This window comes from Patagioenas fasciata, chromosome 29 (genome assembly GCF_037038585.1).
Source record: "Patagioenas fasciata isolate bPatFas1 chromosome 29, bPatFas1.hap1, whole genome shotgun sequence".
Classification (NCBI taxonomy): domain Eukaryota; kingdom Metazoa; phylum Chordata; class Aves; order Columbiformes; family Columbidae; genus Patagioenas; species Patagioenas fasciata.
In genome coordinates, this window is record NC_092548.1 from 1,907,994 (window position 1) to 1,927,079 (window position 19,086).

The 19,086-nt window shown below is 46.6% G+C and overlaps 1 protein-coding gene across 3 annotated transcripts; it reads right to left on the reverse strand.

Moving 5' to 3' along the window:
* Positions 1-3,600: 3,600 nt before the first annotated feature.
* LOC136115772 (procollagen galactosyltransferase 2-like) lies at positions 3,601-17,963 on the reverse strand. 3 transcript variants are annotated; one of them, XR_011736011.1, is made up of 10 exons: positions 16,982-17,963; positions 16,029-16,232; positions 12,056-12,175; positions 11,528-11,604; positions 9,511-9,617; positions 8,385-8,517; positions 7,098-7,207; positions 6,412-6,618; positions 4,347-5,806; positions 3,601-3,975 (listed from the first exon to the last, which is right to left on the reverse strand). XR_011736011.1 is itself a non-coding variant. In XM_071800153.1 (10 exons), exons 2-10 carry the CDS (start codon positions 17,028-17,030, stop codon positions 5,248-5,250), a joined length of 1,566 nt encoding a protein of 521 aa, XP_071656254.1. In that variant the 5' UTR covers positions 17,031-17,135; positions 17,867-17,946; the 3' UTR covers positions 3,601-5,247. The 3 variants fall into 3 exon arrangements, 2 of the variants coding, with proteins under 2 accessions (XP_071656254.1, XP_071656255.1); XM_071800153.1 differs by having other exon boundaries at positions 3,601-5,806; positions 16,982-17,135; positions 17,867-17,946; XM_071800154.1 differs by lacking the exon at positions 16,982-17,963 and having other exon boundaries at positions 3,601-5,806; positions 15,932-16,059.
* Positions 17,964-19,086: the final 1,123 nt, after the last annotated feature.

The following is a 19,086-nucleotide window of genomic DNA, read 5'->3' on the forward strand; positions in this document are numbered from 1 at the left end:
GCCCCTGCTCTTCTGCCAGCGCCGGCTGTTGTGTGTCCAGCTCAGCACTGGGGTGTGTGAGCTGTGACACAAGGTGCCCCTTCCCCAGCAAACCCAGCTCCAAGGCCCAGAATCTTTGCAGGACATCGCAGAAAGTGTTTAGCAGGGGAGACTGTGGATTAATGGATGTCTGCAAACAGCAGCTGGGGCAGCTCTTGCTGCGGATTCGATGGCTGCTGAGAACAAGGTCTCACCTCTCCGAGCGGTTGCTCAGGAGAGCAGAGGCTGTGATTTCCTGCTGCATTTCTAGAGCAGTGTCTGTTGTCTTGAACTAACTCCACCCCCAGGTGTCGCAAAGAGCGTGTTTTAGCGTCTGGCAGAATCTGCGACTTGGTTACCAAGCGACTCCTTGCAACTCCCTCTTTGCAGCTGAGTAACCAAGAGAAGGCTCCTGCTGTCACCCAGCGAGCCATGGAGAAGCACAACCTGCAGTCTGGCTCGGCTGAGGATTACGAGCTGGTCCAGATCATCTCCGAGGACGAAGGTGGGGAAGCAGAACTCTGCTGCTGCTGCTGCTGGAAGAGCTCTGCTGCATTTTGCCGGCCAGAGTAACATGCGGAGCGACGTCAGAAACGCCATCGCCACGTTGTCCCAGCTGCCGGTGAGAATAAACCCCCAACGCTGAGTGGGGCGCCCATGAACGCTCGCTCTGCTCCCTCTCTTGCGGAGCTGGCGATCCCACCCAAGGCGAACGTGTTCTACGCCATGAGCACCCAGGGCAACTTCGACTGCATCCTGAGAAGAAAAGCTGCAGCACAGGAGGAGCCCGCACTTCATGGGTTGTAATGGCTGAGCTCTGGATAGGATTTACTGTTTATATTAGAAGTATGTAAACTTTTTTCCCCCCAGTTTTAGTCTGGAGTTCATGTATTTTAATATGTGACCTGTATATAATGTTTGAGCTTTGTATCATATTTAATATTTCTATAACGAGTATATTAACTTTTTTCCAGTGTTTGTCTGCAGTTAATGTATTTTAATACTTGATGTGTTGATCATATTTAATCTTTCCATACTTCTACAGAAACCTTCAATATTATAGAATCTTTTTTCTACTGATGTCTGCTTGGAGTTCCTATATTTAAATAGCTTAGCTTTATAGAATATTTTAGCTTTGTATAATATTCAGTATTCATAGAATAAGTACGTAAACTTTTTCCACTAATTTCTCCTTGGAGTTAATATATTGAAATGGTTTAGCTGTATCTCGTATTTGAGCTTTATTTAATATTTTTTATTTAACATACTGATATTTAATATTTATGTGATATTTTTATTTAATGTACTAATGTTTAATATTTATTTAATGTGTTTATTTAATGTACTAATATTTAATATTTATTTACTATGTACATAGACCTTCCCCAATAATTATTTTCTGGAGTTGATATATTTTATTACTAAATCTTTATACAATATTTGATCCTTGTATAATATTTAATATTGATATGATAAGTATATCAACTTTTTTCAACCCATTTTTGTCTGGAGTTAATGTATTTTAATGTTTCTTCTGTAGATAGTGTTTGAGCTTTATATCACATATCTAGAGATGCATATAAAATAAATAGAGAAACTTTTTTCCACCCTTTTTTTCTGGAGTTAATAGATACCAATAACTGAGCTTTATAGAACACATCATCTTTATTTAATATTTATAGAATAAATACTTGAACTTTTTTCCACCAATTCTTGTCTGGCATTAAAATATTCTAATATTTGATCCCTATGTCATATTCAATCTTTACATGGATGTAACAGCTCTATCATAAATACGTCACTTTTTTCCACTAATTCTTCTCTTGAGTTAATATATATTAAGATTTGAACTTTTATATCATACATAATCTTTATTTAATACATAATCTTTATTTACATAAGAAATCTGTGAACTTTTTTCCCCCACCAATTCTTGTCTGGCGTTAAAATATTTTAATATTTGATCCTTATGTAGTATTTAGTTTTTATAGATATGTAACATTTCTATCATAAATACGTAACTTTTTTCAACTGATTTTTGTTGGAGTTAATATAGTTTAATATTTGATCTTTAGATCATATTTAATCTCTATATATTATTTAATGTTTCTATAAAAATACGTAAACATTTTTCCAGTATTTTTTGATCTGGAGTTACTAGGATTAATATTTAAGCTTTATATAATACATAATCTTTATTTAATATTTATATAATAAATACTTGAACTTTATTCCACCAATTCCCGTCTGGAGTTAGTAGATTTTAGTGTTTGATCTCTAGATAATATTTGATCTTTATATGATATTTAATCTTCATATAATATTGAATGTTTCTATAATAAATGGATTAACTTTTGACCACTAATTTGTGTCTGGAGTTAATATATTTTAATGTTTGATTTTGTATTCTATTTAATCTTTAGTTAATATTTAATACTTATATAATACTTATATACTTATATACTTTATACTTATATAATACTTATATAATAAATATGCAAACGTTGTCTGGAGTTAGTAGATTTTAATGTTTGATCTTTAGATCATGTTTGAGCTTTGTATAATATTTAATGTATCTATAATAAATAGATGAACTTTTTAACACTATTTTGTGTCTGGAGCGAATGTATTTAAATATTTGATCTCGTGTAACATTCCATCTCTCTATAACCTTTAATGTTTCTATGATAAATACGTCAACTCTTCCCGCTCATCAGTGTCTCGTTCATCTCTTTTCCTCTCTGAGACTGCACCGCGGTCTGAGAGTTTCCACCTTTTCCCCGTTGTCTCCATCACGGCATTTGTTGCTCCTGGCAAAAAGACGACCCCGAATTTAAGCTGCCTCTTGCGTTCTGGTTGTACTTCAACTGCCCGGGGAGCCAGCACACTGTTGTCAGGTTGTCAGGTTCTGGTGACAGCCTTAGAACCGGTGACGTGCACCAACCCTGCCTGTGCCCTTGGTGTGAGCAGCTCCACTTGCTCCTCACCCTGGGGAAACTGCTCCTGGCTCCGGGTCTGTCACCCTCGCTGCGGGGTCTGCACCAGCCGGGGCTCCGGGGGCTTCGCTCTCGTGCTCCACAGCAGAGGACAAACCCCACGCTCACAGGAGAACACAATAACTCATGGAGCAGCTGAGCTTCACAGCAAAGGGGAAAAAGAGCAGAAAAAGAGCAGAACAGCGGAGAAGGGTTTGCACTGGCTCCTGCCTTCCCAAAACACAGTCAGTGCTGAGCAGGGAAAGCCCGGACAGCACCAGCCCAGGAGCTGAAAGCACAGACAGAGAACCAGCGCCTGTCGGAGCTGTGGAACCGCTGGGCAGCCACCGGGTCTTGCAGATGGAAATAAATAGAAAAGTGCACCTACACGCACACGTACGGGTGAAAGAACAGTCGGCTCCACTGAGGCCATGAAAGGGACACATTCATCTAATTCATTACATTTAGATCCTTAATTATTTCTCTCCCGTCCGTGAAACCTTCAAACCTCTTGTACTATTAATAACTCGCTTCCTAAATCAACTAAAAAAAAAAAACCCACGCACCTCAAAACAAACAAACAAATAAAAAAAGCAAAAACCCCAGCTGCAGTGTCAAGTAGTTTTTAATAAATTGCTACTGCTCTGCTTAGGGAAATCAAAGTTAAACAGAACTCTGCAGTGTGTCTGTCCCTTCCGTCTCCAGCCCCCAGCGGGGAGAACTGTGAGGAACACCAGGGCCGTTTCATGGAGAAACTGCTCCCGTGGGATCACAACGGGTCAGAAGAGGAACGGCTGGGAACCCAGAGCTGTGCTGACACACGTGCTGCTCCTACCCGCACCGACAGCGGCACCGCGCTGGATGCTCCGCTTCGCAGACGTCCTGCTGCTGAGGGCCGCGCCAAGCGTCTGCCGCCGTCTGGAGCATCGCCGTGCTGCACCGCGCTTCACACAGAGCCGGGCTGCCGCTCGTAAAGCCAGAGCTGAGGAGGAAAGGAGAGGAGCTGTCAGAGAGCGACGCCCCCGCGGCGCAGCCGCTCCGCACGCTCACCACGCAACATGGACGCTGCTCCAGCCTGCGGAGCAGAAGGAACTCGGCTTCCCGGCACAACAGGCGCATTTCCACGGGCAGGGACTCCGTGGTAGAGCGACAGAGCTGAACGACCTGCGCTGGCCTTCCCTGCCAGGCCTGCTCCCACCCCATGAAACAGCACACACAGCTGCCATTTTGCACCAGGTTTTATGCATTATCAAACCGGCTGACAGGTAAGAACACATCTTCTTGAGCAGAAAGCACAACATCCGTCAGGAGTTATTAAAGAACAAACACAAGTGAAAGCCCAGGCACACATACCCCACCGTACAGATCTCCAGCAGGTGAGTTTCTCGGTGGGAAGCGCAGGAGAACATCCCAGCCAACCCAAGCAGTGCAGGCCGGTATCACCTGCCCTCTGAGAATCGTTTGTTTTTAAAAATAATCACCATACTCTGCAGCAAGTACATCAGAACCCATCCAAAAAAAGAGACAAGTTTGCTCCTCACGTGAAAAAATATCCAGCCAAGCTGCCTTTCCGTCCTGTAACGCACAATAATTCTGTCGGGGCTGTCGAGAACAGTACGGATGACACCACCAACATCTTGGTAAGTTGCTTTGGTTTGATAAGGATAATGTCAAGCAGTTCGTAACCAAACATTTTAAAGTTCCTGAAAGTCCTAACACTTGGTTTTATGGCCTAATTAAACAGGCCTGCAAACAGGCTGTGAAGCTTCGTTTTCCTGAAGGAATAAGTGGAGGCACAGGGGGTGAAGCAGGACATGGCATGGACCAACTCTTCCCTTTTGCAACCTCCACTTCTGCTGCCAGCTCCCAGGATTTTAGCCACGCCAAGATGGCAGCTCCGGACTGGGAGGCCCGTTCAGATCCGGCAAGTTTTGTGATTTGCAGAGGGGAAGCCAGCGATCCTTTTCTATCAGCGTGCGATGAAGGAGATGACCCTACATGGAGCGCTGCTCCAGGGAGCTGGATGGTTTTGGAAACCATTTTGATTCCCTTTGAAAAAACAAACCCAAATACCCAAACACTCGCCCGCAGTTTCTCTCAGCGAACAGGGTTATAAAAAGCCTATGAACCTACGAGGAGTAACAGTTACACAGTAGCCTAGTGACAGCGATCCAGAAAGGTATGAACACTTGTACACCTCTATATATTAATCTTTATAAATACAGTATTCTACACAAGGAACTGTAGAAAGACGTCATTCAAGGTTTGGTTTTTCTTTTACAAAAGCTTGCGAGGGCTTTTGTTCAGATCTCTGCTTTTTTCCCTGCCAGTCTGCATCACTCGTTCTTTTTCCTCCTCCATCTCCCGCCTCGCCCTGCGCGTCTCGGTCAGCTGTCACATCAGGTCCAGGCTCTGTGCTCTGCCACTCGAAGCAGCGGGATGGAGACCACACGAAGAGCGGCTCCGCCACTGCCAAGGGTGAAAAGCTGGAGCGCGAGGCAGGTTCAGCGCCGACAGAGCCGCGGGGCCGCGGGCGGTCACAGCTCGTCCCTGGAGGACGGCGCGTCCGGAGACGACTGCGAGGGCAGAGCGTCCTTGTTCTGGGCGTCGCTGCGGATCGTGCCCTGCTGCCGGATTTCCAGGAGTGCGTTCTGCCCCAGTCCGTCGACACGGTCTCGTTGTCCCAGGTGGTGGAGGTCTCTGTGTCGCTAAGGTAGCCGGGCTGCCCTGTGTAGTGCGTGGGGTAGACGAGCAGGGGTTCTGCTGAAAAGGCTTTCAAGTCTCTGGACTTGTAGTACTCCATGTACTTTGCTCTAAAGAGGAGAGAAAAATCATCAGGGACAGAGTGAAATGCTTATAACTGCGAGATACAAGCCCATCCACTGAGTGAATGTGTCCCAAGCAGCACAGGTAGTTGCTGTGGTGGGGTCTGACCTTCTACCCACTGCATTCAGCTTTAGAAAAATAAAACGTGAGCATCACAACATCACACGCTGCATACTAAGCGCCGTGAGGTTTTGCGTAGCTTGAGTCAAACAGCATTAAAACACTAAAGAACCGAATGATTATTAACCTGATCTTTTGTTGGTTTAGGTCTCAGTACTGGTTGATAAATCAACATTTTTGCAGATGAAGCTGAAGAGCACGAAGTGAGCTCCATTTTCTGAAGTGCCCCACAGAGCACTCAAGTCATCAACCTGCTGAAAACTGTAACGTGAATAATTTGGACTCCAAGCTCCAAAATTAATCATTTATATGTACCACACTAAGTGTGCACACATAAACAAGGGTATACATAAGCATATATAGATATTAACACATATGATATACACTACACAAATCTACCAACCAGATCTTAATCATTCAGCAAGACCAAGCTCACGTGAACCCAAGTAACGAAGACATCCGACCTACTCACACCGGGTGCTTGTTGTACATGACTGGCAGAAATTCATCCACCGGCAACATCTTGCCGAAAGGCTCCGCTCCGATGAGCTTCTGAACCCCCTGGAAGGAGATCGCGTAGCCCAGGGTCCAGTACGAGTAATCGGCTTCCACCAGGTTCATGACGTTGGGAACCGCTTTCTCAGGCTCCTGCACCTGCATCCTTTTCCGGCCAATGTAGCTTAAAGGGGGAAAAGACCACAGAAATCGGAACCTAAATGTGAATCTGCAGCAGTTAGGACCACACAACTGTCCATGTCAAGCGGGGAAGGACAAAGGGTGGATCTAAGAAGCAATCCCTGACACATTTCTATCCTGTACCACTCTCAGACATTCAAATCTTACCCCAGCGGGTGGTACAGATGCGAAAGACTTGATAAGGCAGCTGAGATGACACGGTCCAAGCCTCAGCGCTGAGCTGTGGCAGTTCCTCTGTCACAGCAGTGTCCCCAGACGACCAACACTGCCCACAAAGCGCACCAGTGGTACCCAACACAGCCGGGGCACCCCAGCACCAGCCTGGCCCAGAAGCAGAGTTATCCTGATGGGAAGAGCCATCAAGAAGCCTCTGCCACCTTTCCCTGCACTCCAGCATCACCCTCCATCTCTGCTGCTCATGTCCCCTGTGTGCCCAGAGCTTCACGAGGGCCAGTGACTCACATCAGCTCCCAGTCTAGCTGGGCTTGTTCAATGTCATCCATCAGCTTCATGAGCTTCCTCTTGAACTCGTCCTCAATAACAAGCGTCTTCTCCAGTTCTCTGTTCACCACCTGAAACAAGATGGTTCAGAAGTGATCACAGTGGCCCCGAAATCTCTGGGGGTCATCCTGACCTGGTCCTGGCCCTCTGGACCATACAGGTAGGGAGGCTGGAGAACCAGCCCCAGATTCACAGCTCAGCTGGGACGAGCTGTCCAAAAATATCCTGTGGCTGAGCATCTGCAACCTAGAAAAACCCTCCATGTGATGCTGCAGCACCTCAACCCCGTGAGCTACCATCTTGCACGACCACCTCCTCCTTTGACAACAAAACCACTGTTCAGAAAAACCTGTTTCTGTTCGGAAAAAAAGTGTTTCTGGAATCTGGAGAATGATCCAGCACATCCAAAGTCTGGCCCTGGCAACTTCAAGAACACACATGCAAAGGCATCCTCCAAGTGGGTTCCCATCTTACCATCTGACCATTGGCGATGCAGAAGTCTCAAGCCCCAAATCATTGCCTGATTTCTCAGTGCTGAAGTCCCTGCTGCTGGCTGAAAGGTATTTGGATCATCCAACCATCACAGTCACATTTGGGCAGCTGCTGCCTTAGACCGGTCTTCTCTAAGCACCAAGTTGTTCTCCCTGCCTCCACATCCCACCTCGCTCGAAATGATCCCTCCCGTTGATGTCAGGCTGTGTAGCTCCAGCACCTCCAACCAGCACAGCCCAGATCCTCTCAAGTGTGACTCCCCAGGTGACCAGGACAGATGGAAGCTACAGCTACTACAACCCAAACAATACCTGTTAGCTCAAGTAACAGAGATCCCTGCTGCTAAATTTATTTATGATATACCAGCTCAAAAAAAAGCAGTTAGCAGAGCCACTGGAACTTGCTCCAGCACACATGAAGAACCAGGGAAATAAAACAGGAGTTTCTTTAATACCATTTGTTCTTCAAAACCTTCCTGCCTTTCTCCTAAACAAACTCACTCCAAACAGGCTATCAGATGGTCTGCAAAACCAATCGTGAAAACATTCTGATAAAAATCACTTGGCAAACGGAGAGTAGAGCTGAGAAAGCTGAGCAATGTGTTCAAGAGAACCCCTGTACGCGATCCCCTACAAACCAAGTAAAACCATCCTACACTTCCAGAAACCGGTATTATATTTGTCCTGGGACCGTCCGTGTGCCTTCCCACTGCTCCTGCCCTCAGCACCCTCCCCAGGGCACCCGCACCCCCCTCACCTCCTCCCAGATGCAGCAGTGGCTGAGGAAGCAGCCGATCTCTCCCCGGGTGAGGGGCCGCGAGGAGCACGGGTCCCGGTAACCCGGCAGCATGTCGATGCTGAGAGCTTTGAGCTGACTCGTGTTCAGCGCTCTGAGAAAGAGAGAACACCTATCAGCATTTAAATAGAAAGCAAATTCAAGTCGGACACAGACACAACGGGGGAAGTGCTACTGATGTTCAGAGATAAGCTGTAACTCACGAAATTCCTGCACTTGTTTTGCTCAAAAACCGGGAGAAAAATTAACTAACTGATTTACATTCTAAATCAAGCTTAGAAATGATATCCTTAACTCTGCCAACGACTTCTTGTGGGACCATCAATATGGCAGGAGCTTGGCTTCAAATATTTTCCTAAGAGGTCCTGATGGGTGCGCAAGTCTCCGAGACCACCAGATGGCATGGGGGTTCCCACTTCCCTTTTTGCGAGTCCCAGACCAAAAATTTCTGCCTTGATTTCTCAAGATAAAAACATCTTACCATGCCTTAAAGTAAGGGCTGTGTCAGGGTTAATACTGTAGCCCAACAGCTTTGTAGCACGAGGACAGACAAATCTCTCAGGAGATGATTGCTCTCACACACTTTCGCTGCTTTCTAATTGTGTGCAAGTGTTACAGTTCACAGAAAGGAGTATGATTTTAACCTGATTTTCATCTTAGGTTGGATCTGGGGAACAATTTCTTCCCCAAAGGGCTGTGGGGCATTGAACAGGCTGCCCAGGGCAGTGCTGGAGTCACCATCCCTGGAGGGCTGGACAGACGGACATGCGGTTCTCAGGACATGGGGCAGGGACAGGGGTGGGGGAACAGTTGGACTCGATGATCTTGAGGGGCTTTTCCAACCCAAATGATTCTGTGATTCTATCAGCCTGACCCACACCGCCCTGGTTCTCTCATGAAGACCAATTACAAAAGAAGACACAAACAGAGTAAAACTGCCCCAAAGCAGGGGCAGTTAGGTTAATAAAATGTCCACCTCTCCCTCAGCCCATCCATCCCCAGCAGGAGGGAGGTCAGGGCACCCAAGGAGATGGTGTCCAGCACAACCCCCTCTTTGCAAACATCAGCAACCCCAGCCGAAACTCACTTCCCATCCACGGCCTCTGCTATCTTGACTGCAATCTCCTGCTCGTAGAGAGTCCGCAGCACCCGATCCCGCCTGTCCTTCCGGCGCTTCAGGTTGATCATGAAAATCTGGGTTGAAGAGAGAGACATCAAGCTCACAGCCTGGGAGCGAGGAGGAGAAGTGACTTCTCGCCTACCCTTCTTCAGCAGCAGATCTTAAAATACCAGCTGTGATTTTATCCCAGGTTGCGTAGAATTTGTCAGAAAGTTGGGGTTGGTTTTGAGTTGGAAGGTTAGAGGTTCATTCTTTGTCTAACAACTACTTTTTAAGGACGTTTTATGTCACAAGGAAAAGCTGCTCATCAAGGATGAATAAAGGTGAGAGCAGACCAGTTACAGCCAAGTCTATAATTTCCAAAGATATAAGATGTTTTGATTTATATTAAACACAGAGTCAAATGTCCAGCTCCAGTCCCAGAGGAACATCGACCCACATGTTTCTCCACAATGCCACCACTACCTGTATTTAGGATTATCTGCGGGGTCACCACCCAAGCACAAGAACACAGCAAAGAGAATTTTTGTAAATCACTTCAGGCACTGAAAATTCACAGAATTTTCACCAAAAAAATCACAGAATTTTCACAAAAAAATCACAGAATTTTCACCAAAAAAAAAATCTGCTGCTTCCCCTGCCAGAGCAGAAAGCCCAGCACAGAGCCCAGATCACACCCAGAGATGTCTGCGCCAGGCTCTGCCCAAGCCTAAGCAGACAGACTTTTTGGTGGGGGGCAGAGGACCAAAACCCTCATTTGCAGGTAAACTGCAGAGGGGCTGGGATGTTTTTCAGTCCCAGGCAGACAAGTGCAGCTTTGTAGCCTGTGGAGCAAAAACCTCGAGCCAGTAAGAAGCGGATCCAGTTCTAGGTCAGCACAAATGCAAAAATAATAAATTGGATAAATAGAGCGCAGCCACAAAGGACAACACGGCAAAAAACCTACAACAGCTGCGCCCTAAACACAGACGCTCCAACAAATCGTGTTTGGAATTCACGTGTCGTATAAACAGATGTAACAGAATAAGCCAAGAAAACAAAGGCTTCTCTGGTCTCCACAACTGCCACCCTGGCAGCTGCATAAAAACACAACTCCTGGTTAATTAAAGCACAGCAGATCCCTCTCCAGCCTTTCCCCTCAATGCCTGCACCCTCCATAACATGGAGAACAGGGAGGAGAGGGATTTCTGCGGGGTTTTGGGGCAGGACCGCTGTCAGGAACCACCTTTCTAATGCACTTTTAAAGGCCATAGCAGAAAAATGTGGTGACCGAGCAGGGCAGGAGGAGAGCTGCACCAGTAAGGGGGGAGCACACATGGTTTCCGGCCCTCCTAGACGTCCCCATCTTGGACAGAACTCGGCTGAGAGCCTCCCCCATCTTCTCCAGGCTCCCCAGTGCCTCTCTCAGGGGAGAAAATCATTCCTGTCTCTCACTGGAACACAGGAGAGGTTTCCCGAACGACCAGTTCTTGCTGCAGAATGGAAGGATGGCTAAGCTGCCCCACAGAGTCAGATGTAGAGGAAATGGCACAAGAATCGGGGGAGTTAAATGATGTGTTTTTCACTCTCACTTCTGCCATCTCTTCCTGGCTGGATTAAAACATCCGTACCATCAATGCAGGAAGCCCACAGATTTGCTGAGCACTGCCCTGGCACACCAACCTTAATCGGGGGTTTTGTAGCAGGTATGAAATGCCCACAGACCTGAGTGGCCTCATTTCTCCCCAGCAAATGCCAGAGGGCAAGAATGCTCCCTGAGCCCTTTCCCTTCTGCTTCCCTGACCTCAGAAGTTCTCCCCACGTAAGGACGGCTGTTTGCTCCTGGCAAAAAGCTGAAATCCAACAGACGAGTGACTGGGAAAGAGCTTAAACGTATGAAGAGATGGGAATGGGAAACGGCTGGAAGGTCAGTTACAGGGAGATCCCAGCTCCATTAGGTGAGAAACAGGAAGACAAGACAATGGCAGCAAAATAAGTTCCTTACTTCATCAAATCCCATCTTGTCAGGGTTCTTCGGCGGAACAGAGACAAACTGTGAGGGTTCAACGGGAGGACGATCAACTGGAAGAGAGGAGAGATCCCAAGCATCACCTTCATGCACTAACAATAACGTGTGTGTGTGTGTGTTTGCATCTCTGGACCTAAAGCCCCAGGGACCTGGCTGATGAAGTCAGGCAGGAGTGGGTGCAGCACAGAGCGTCCATGTCACAGAACAGAAGCCAGCAGCCATCTGCCAGACATAGCTCAGGAGAGACACGAGGTTCTGCAGCATCCTTGCCACGTTAAAGATGCATTTTTGCATTCGATATGGGGAAGTTAAGGAGTTTTGTCAACGGAGCTGACCTGACCGTGAAGCGATTGCATCTCTAGGTAGAAAAACAGTGGAAAAATGGGAAACTGCATGTCAAACCAGGATGAGAACAGTCGGATCAGGAGGCAGATTCCCAGGGGTAAGAGAGCTCTCCAAACCTTAACTTGGGGGTGTCCATCACAGCAAGGCACAGTAACTTACTCATTGCCTCAATGAGGGTGTGCACAAAGTTCTCGGTTTCTTCTTGCAGCGTCTGGTGCGATTTCAGGGGCATGGGAAGGAAACCATAGTGTTCACGGTTGCAGATGAACATCTGTATACCTGGGGATCACATAAAAAAACAGAAAATAGAGTCAGGTCTCTTAAAAGGAGTTCGCTGCTCTGTTGCTATGTACCCACAATCAAATTCGTTGCCAGGAGCCCAGTCCCAAAAAGTTCTGCTTCAAAAGCAAATGAAGGGGTTTAACTTAAATCCCTGGAAGGCTTGAACAAATGTGGAGATGAGGTTCTCAGGGACATGAGTTAGTGCCAGGGGTGGGTTAACGGTTGGACTCGATGATCTTGGTCTTTTCCAAGCAAAATGAGTCTATGAAATTCATAGTGACATTTTCTGTATCATTTGGCTGGCAGCACGTGGTCTCTCCTCTGAAAACAATTTCCAGTTGCTCCATAACCGAAGGTATTTTTAATTGCCATCAGTTTTCTCTTAGGAGAGACTGGAAACTCCCTCTTAGCCCAGAGAAAGGGTCTCTTTTGGCCTTTGCCTTCATGCTATGAAAACAATCTCTCAGCAGAGGGCAGAACCGGCCTTTGGCAAAGCGATGTTTGATGCACACAGCGGATCTGCTGGGAGAACTGGGGAGCATCCCAGAAACCCCTGTATTCCCCAAACCCCACCTGCACCGCTCAGACCTGGTGCAATCCCTTCACAGAGCCAGAAGCAGGAGCAGGTTTGCACCATCCAAATCAACCAAATCCTAGAGAGAGAGAGCAGCAGGGAGAAAGAGATGCTTCCAAAAATAGGTGATACCGTAACTTCCTTCTGCTCAAAAGCTTTTGTAACTGCTTTTTCAAGGAGCTGAATCTGAAGGCATGGAACAAGAAGAAGATGCAAAGCTTCCCTTCTGAGCAGATCCATTTGCAAGGGAGAGACCCACACGCTGCTGGGAATGTCGCAACCTGTGATCAGTAAGATGCTGTTCCCCCCAGACTCACCAAGAGTTTGCTCATTATCGGCTATAACTTTTCTTTTTTTTTTTAATTAAACAAGCAGAATCACCCTTGTCCCTCTAGGAAATAAATGAAAAGCAGACACCACCTGGTGAGAGTTGGTGCTTTCATGTATTAATCCTCCTAAATCCCTGGTATTTTTAGCAAGGCAGAATTATCTGCACTACTGACCCCGGTGTTTCTACTGTTTGAAGTTCTGCAAGGAAACTGCTGGCTACACTACTGCCAAAACACATTCAGCTGTCAGCTGCAATTTAGGTAAATGGCAAAATAAAAAATACTACCTGCTAATATTAATGGATTTGGCACTGATCTAATCAACTAATCTTATCTGGCTCACTGATCTCCGTTTTTATCTTCCGCTGGCTTAAACACAGTTAATCTGCATAGATTCACACCAGTATTTCTGTTTCTTCTGGGATAAAAGTTACTTCAAAATGGTAAATCTACCTTAAAACGGGGAGGAGGACTCACTCTCCGGCTCTGTTTTTATAATAAAATAAAAGTTTGCTACAAAGGACAGAAGGCTAGAGATACTGGTGTTACTATTAGCCTTTGTAAGGCAGTGAGCAGGGTTCACAGTCATATGCCTTAAATAAATCCACAGTCATATTTAGGCAACCTAAATTTCCCCCACATCCCTGCGACTGGACATTCCTGGTTGGCCTGAGGTCTTCAGAGCCTCAGGCTGAAGGAAGCTCAGAAGGTCTGGCCAGCTCAACATCATCTTGCCAGTGCAAAGGGCTCTACGGAGACCGCCCTCCTCAATAAAACACCTGCGCTGGGTTTTGTTCTGTGCTCCGCAGCCCACGCCCTCTCGGCAGAAGTGGGACGGGTGGGATGGTCTCTGTGGAGCATCACAAACCGCCTGCTTCGAGCAGAAGATTCACTGCTGGAAAAATCAATGGGTTGACCTGAGGCGTTAAGCGCAGTACTTGGCCCAGACAAAAGCCAACATCGTTTATGGCTTCAGGGAAATAAGTGGAATTACTCTGAAGAGAAGTATACCTCAAAGTCCATACATTTTTCACATTTCTGAACTTGGATGTCATCCTTTTGTCCTGGGTGACAAAACTCAGCCCAGGACACAAGCCAACAATCTGAGAAGATCAGCGGGCCAGACTGCCGAGGTCAGCTCTGGAAAAAGCTGAAGTGTTCTAGGATGGAAGGAAAAAATGATGGGTTTGAATCCCTGAAATATTTCTGAAGCAGTTGGAGCTGATGCAATGCAGTTCCCAGACTAATTGGATGCTGTCAGAGGGAACAAGGGGCAGGTAGATTTGAGGGAACCTGCTTTGCTCACTGGACCTAAACCTCTGTTCTCTTTTGGAGCCAACAAACCCACGGCCTGACTCAAAAGGTCAGGGCCCCAAAAGTGCCCTGCAAACTCTCATCTTCCTCTGCCTCCCAAGGGCTCAATTTCAGCTCTGGTTGCGTCTCCTCTCCCACTCATCCATGCTCCACATCCCCTGGAAGCTGAGTTTTAAAAAGCCCTGCTTATCATGCCAAGAACACTGTCTTTCGCAGTGCTGTTTGCAACAGGAAGGATCACTCAAAAGAAAGCTGCGAACAGTCGCTGCACTGCTCTGTAAGTGGTGGGAAAGGCAGATTTCTCAGCCTGGCTCTTCTCTAGAAGCCACTGTTGACAAGCCACACTTCTTCACTTTCCCTCTACTTGTCTGCACCCCAAGAACAGCCCCTCCTTCTCACCTTAACTTTTTACAAGGAGAGGACAGATAACACCAGCTGCACATCACTCAGGAGACCCAAAACCCGACTTTCCCCAAGTAATTCACCCCAGTAAGCCAGCAAACCAGTTGTGAAGCTCTGAACAGAAGCGCGTTTCATCAGTGCCGCTGAGGTTTCATCAGTCATTTTTTCCTTTATAAGGCCCCAAACTTTGCCCTTTTCAACACAGGAGAGCAAAGAACAATACAGATGGTCATTAAAAACATACCCTTCCCAGGAGCTCCTTTCATAGATGTGGCACAGTTCTGCCAGCCAGGACTTCGCTAGAGACAGAATACCCACCAGATCCAAAAATAAACAGGACTAATCATCCTCACCAGAAGAACAAGCAGCTGTAGCAGTGGTATCGTGCACTAAGAGACAGCGAATCCCCCAAGACACATGGAGCTCCGCACACACCAACAGCCGTTCCAGGTAGAAGAAGACACTGAGGTGGTGCCTTGGCCCGAAAGGACTCCTGAGTTTCAGATCTAACTGAAATCCTCCCAATGTCTGGTAGAAACTGGTCCCAAACATCTCAAGACTGGTTCTTGACTCATTCTCCCAAAGTCCCAGTGAGGCGTCAGTTCTGTGGAGATTTTACCGCTCTCACGCCAGCAAGAAATTTCCTCTGAGCACAGCCCACAGCCCCCACATCACTCCCTGAAAGCTGCACTGATTCTGCTTAAAGCAAACAGAACCAACAAAAGAAAAACCTCTTAACTCTCAGACAATTCCTGCTGAGCTGCCACAAAGCAAAGCTTCATCAAGCACTGCAGGCAAGCAACTTGGGTTTTATTTTGCACAAACACTGCAACGTCTAAAAAGTGTCTCTTGTCCTCCCCCCTTCCTCATGGAGTCTCCTGGAAGTGGTGAATTTAGACAACTACAGAGTGCCTTCCACTCTCACAGCATTCACTTGTGCTCGCTATCATCTCACTGTGACAAAAAACAAAGGTAGATGCCACTAATTTTGTCTCTGAAACATTGCCTTCGTCCCTAGAATAGTTCCCATGTCTTTTGAAGCTATCTGTGATTCAAAACTGCACTGCCACTCACTTGCTGCTGGTTGTCCCTGACCAGATCCAGAAGAGAAAAGGGAACAGGGTCTTAACTCACCACTGAAGCCAAAAAATTGGCTTTTGGTCTGTGAACTCCAAAGTAAAGATCTGCATGTCTACGAGTGAATCCTGCCCAGCAAAGTCTCCAGACACACCTGCCTGGCGACTGGAGAAGGCAAAGACCATGGTATCGTCAAAGCTCCAGGTGTAGTCCTGATGTGGGGGGTAGAACATCAGCTTGGCGGAGGCTTCTTTCCTCAAGTCGATGAGGAAGGTGGAATGAATCATCGGGACAGCAAACCAGCCTGTCCTCCTCCATTCCCGGATCAGGGGGTAATCCAGGGTCCTTTTGTAATACCCTGCAAACAGAAGCAGAGGGCTGGATGTGACAGAAGACTTCAGTTTCACAGCTGCTCCCCAGCAAAAGCTCCTACCCTTAGTCCTGCTCAGCAGAGACGGATCAGTGCTCAGTTCTCAGATTTTGAAGTGTCCCCATTTTGAAAAGGGCTCAGTCAAGTATGCAGAAACAATCTTCAACCAAAAAGGTTAAAATATGACCTTCTCTCTGCTTTTCAGCAGCTAATGGAAATTCAAGCCTTTCTGCTACAAAATTCCCTTGCAACAGAGCTTCAAATCTCGGATTTTTTTCCCCTGGCTCTCTGGAAACCTTTTTTTTGCACATAGACTCTCAGCTCTGACCCTGGAAGCTGCTGAGCATCTGTGGCATCCTCTGTGTTCAACAAGCACAAAGGACATTCAGTGTCTCACCGAATAGGACCTGCAAAGTATTTCTGGCCACGACCTAAAGAGCTTTGCCAACCTTTCGGCACTGAGGGTGCGACACCCGCCTTGTGCAGCTCACAGCTGGGTCTGCAGGTGCCATATGTCTAAAGCTATCAGATTTGGAAATCAATACACTGAATTCCCCCTGAAAGAAAGTCCTAATGCACCAATTAGACATCTGAACATGGCTGACGGTTGGGTCCGTAGTGGATTCTGGTCTTTACAGAAATGATGAGTCACTAAAATCAGTTGAAGTTACTTTTGATTTATATTTTCCAAGAGCATCCTAGCAACAGCCGAGCAAATCACTGCAGAACCACTTTACCCTGCCTTTGCGCAGAAGCACCGTGTGGTGCGTTTGTCTGTTTATGCATCTGTTGGTTTGCCCTTCGGAAACCTTCTGACCACGCTGTGAGGCCTGGGTGTCTCAGATGTCCACGAAGAGCAGCGAGCGGGCAGAGCCCTCACCGGCATTCCCGCTGCGGGAAGGGTTAAAACATCCAACGTTAACAGACAGCCGAGAATGCCCACAGGTGAAAGATGCTGGAAACTTCATTTTTGTCCTCCTCCACTTGCTCACTACGGGCTTGTGGGGCTTTTCATGGCTCATAAATCACCTGTAGCCAAGAAAGACTCCAACTTGTCAGCACTGTTGTGCTCTCCTAAGGACAGCTTCACGACAGCTGAATGTCAGGCTGTCTGCAGCTGGGTTTGGCTTTGTGTTTTAGGGCGTTCTCCAGTTCCTGCTCCCTCCCCAAGTCTCCAGGGAGAGCAGGGCTGAGAGCACGAAGCTGCAGGACTGCGAGCACAGAAACAAGCAGCAGTAACTAAGAGAAAAGGAAAAAAAGTGGGAACTTTCCTCTTCATCTGAGCAGCTTTTTTCAGCAAATCCTGCAAGATGCATTTGCTGCGAGGTTTTTTTTCCCCTCCTTTTCTCAGTAATCCTGGTAATGATGGAGATTTTCTGCTGGAGAGGTAACAGCAGGGGCCAGGGCTGCGGCTGGTGCACACTGGCAGAGCCCCATGCCAGGCTGTGGAGAACTGCTGATTTACATCAGGACTTCACCTTAAACACTTAAAGGACAATGCCTTTCCTATAAAGTTTATTTCTCCATTTTAAAACAAAAACTGAAACAAGTAAACACACCCCCCCACACACCCCTTTTCTTATCTGTGTATTTACTTCCCAAGAATTTGGCGAGTTCAGGACCTTTTCCTGCTATTTTTACTCAATTAGTTGGTCTGACTTGTGGAACTCCTTGTCATAAGATGGTGCGGGGGCCAAAAGAGAAAAGATTCGGTGATTTCTGTAAAAGAAAAAATATAATCACCGAGAGCTTTAAAAACAAAGACCTTCCTCAAGAAATCCTACAGAAGGAGACTGCCAGAGGATGTTTTACACCAGAAGTGGGAAATGGAGTTTGTTCTTCATTTCACTGCAGCAATAATGACAATAATTAGTAACCGGGTAGCTCTCTGGAGCAAAGCAAGAGGGCAGGAAATGGCTGGAGCACGGAGCCTCTCCAACATCCCCAAGGGATGACGGAACACCTGCCAGCAGCAGAGCAGCAAACAGGTCAAAAACCCCATCTCATTATGGAGATTTACCTGTGGGCTTGGAGAAACGAGTATTAATTACAGTCCTCACCTCAGACTGTGCAGGAGAAGAATGGACTCCGACAACTCTATGAGAGTTGTAAACTGAAGCTGTTTAATGTAAAGTTTGATCAGGTTATATAGTCTTAAACTGCTGATTTTGTAGTTACATTATTTATACTTGGATAATTATAGTTAGATTACGCGCTGCTTACATTTCTCTAGCTAATACATGATTGATTGCTACCTTAGACAATCATCACCTCTCGTGTCTCACCACAAACTACTTCAACTCCTCATTCTCCTCGTGCCTCATCAACTTTCTACCCCATTCTGTGTGGTCAAGGACCTTTCAATGACCCTTCCCTTGTGGCCTAGATCAGCTCGATGAAGTCTTGCTCACTGCACCGATGTCCATTTGTTTCCAGAAACGATCCCACAAGGCTGAATGTCTGAGGAAGCCCATCTAGAGCTTAGTCAAGAACATTCCAAAGAAAAAGAGTGAAAAAAGGCAAAAAATCACCGCTGACCCACACTGACCACAGCGATGTGGATCTACTTGTCAAGTGATAGCTCAATCTCATTCTGGCTCTAAAAATGATGTTACTCCTACTAGGCAGCATCTTTGTACCAATATTTACTGCAGCATATATGATTTGAGAAAGAAGCACTAAACTAATTTCTACAAGGCAAACAATGTTGCCCCAACACATAAATCTTGTTCATGCGTGAGAAAAACAACCTATATACAACAGAAAGCTGTAGAAAGAAAAGCAAATTCCTCTCTGATTAGCATCACTATACAGGAAAGCTTGTCTAAAATTATGTACCAAG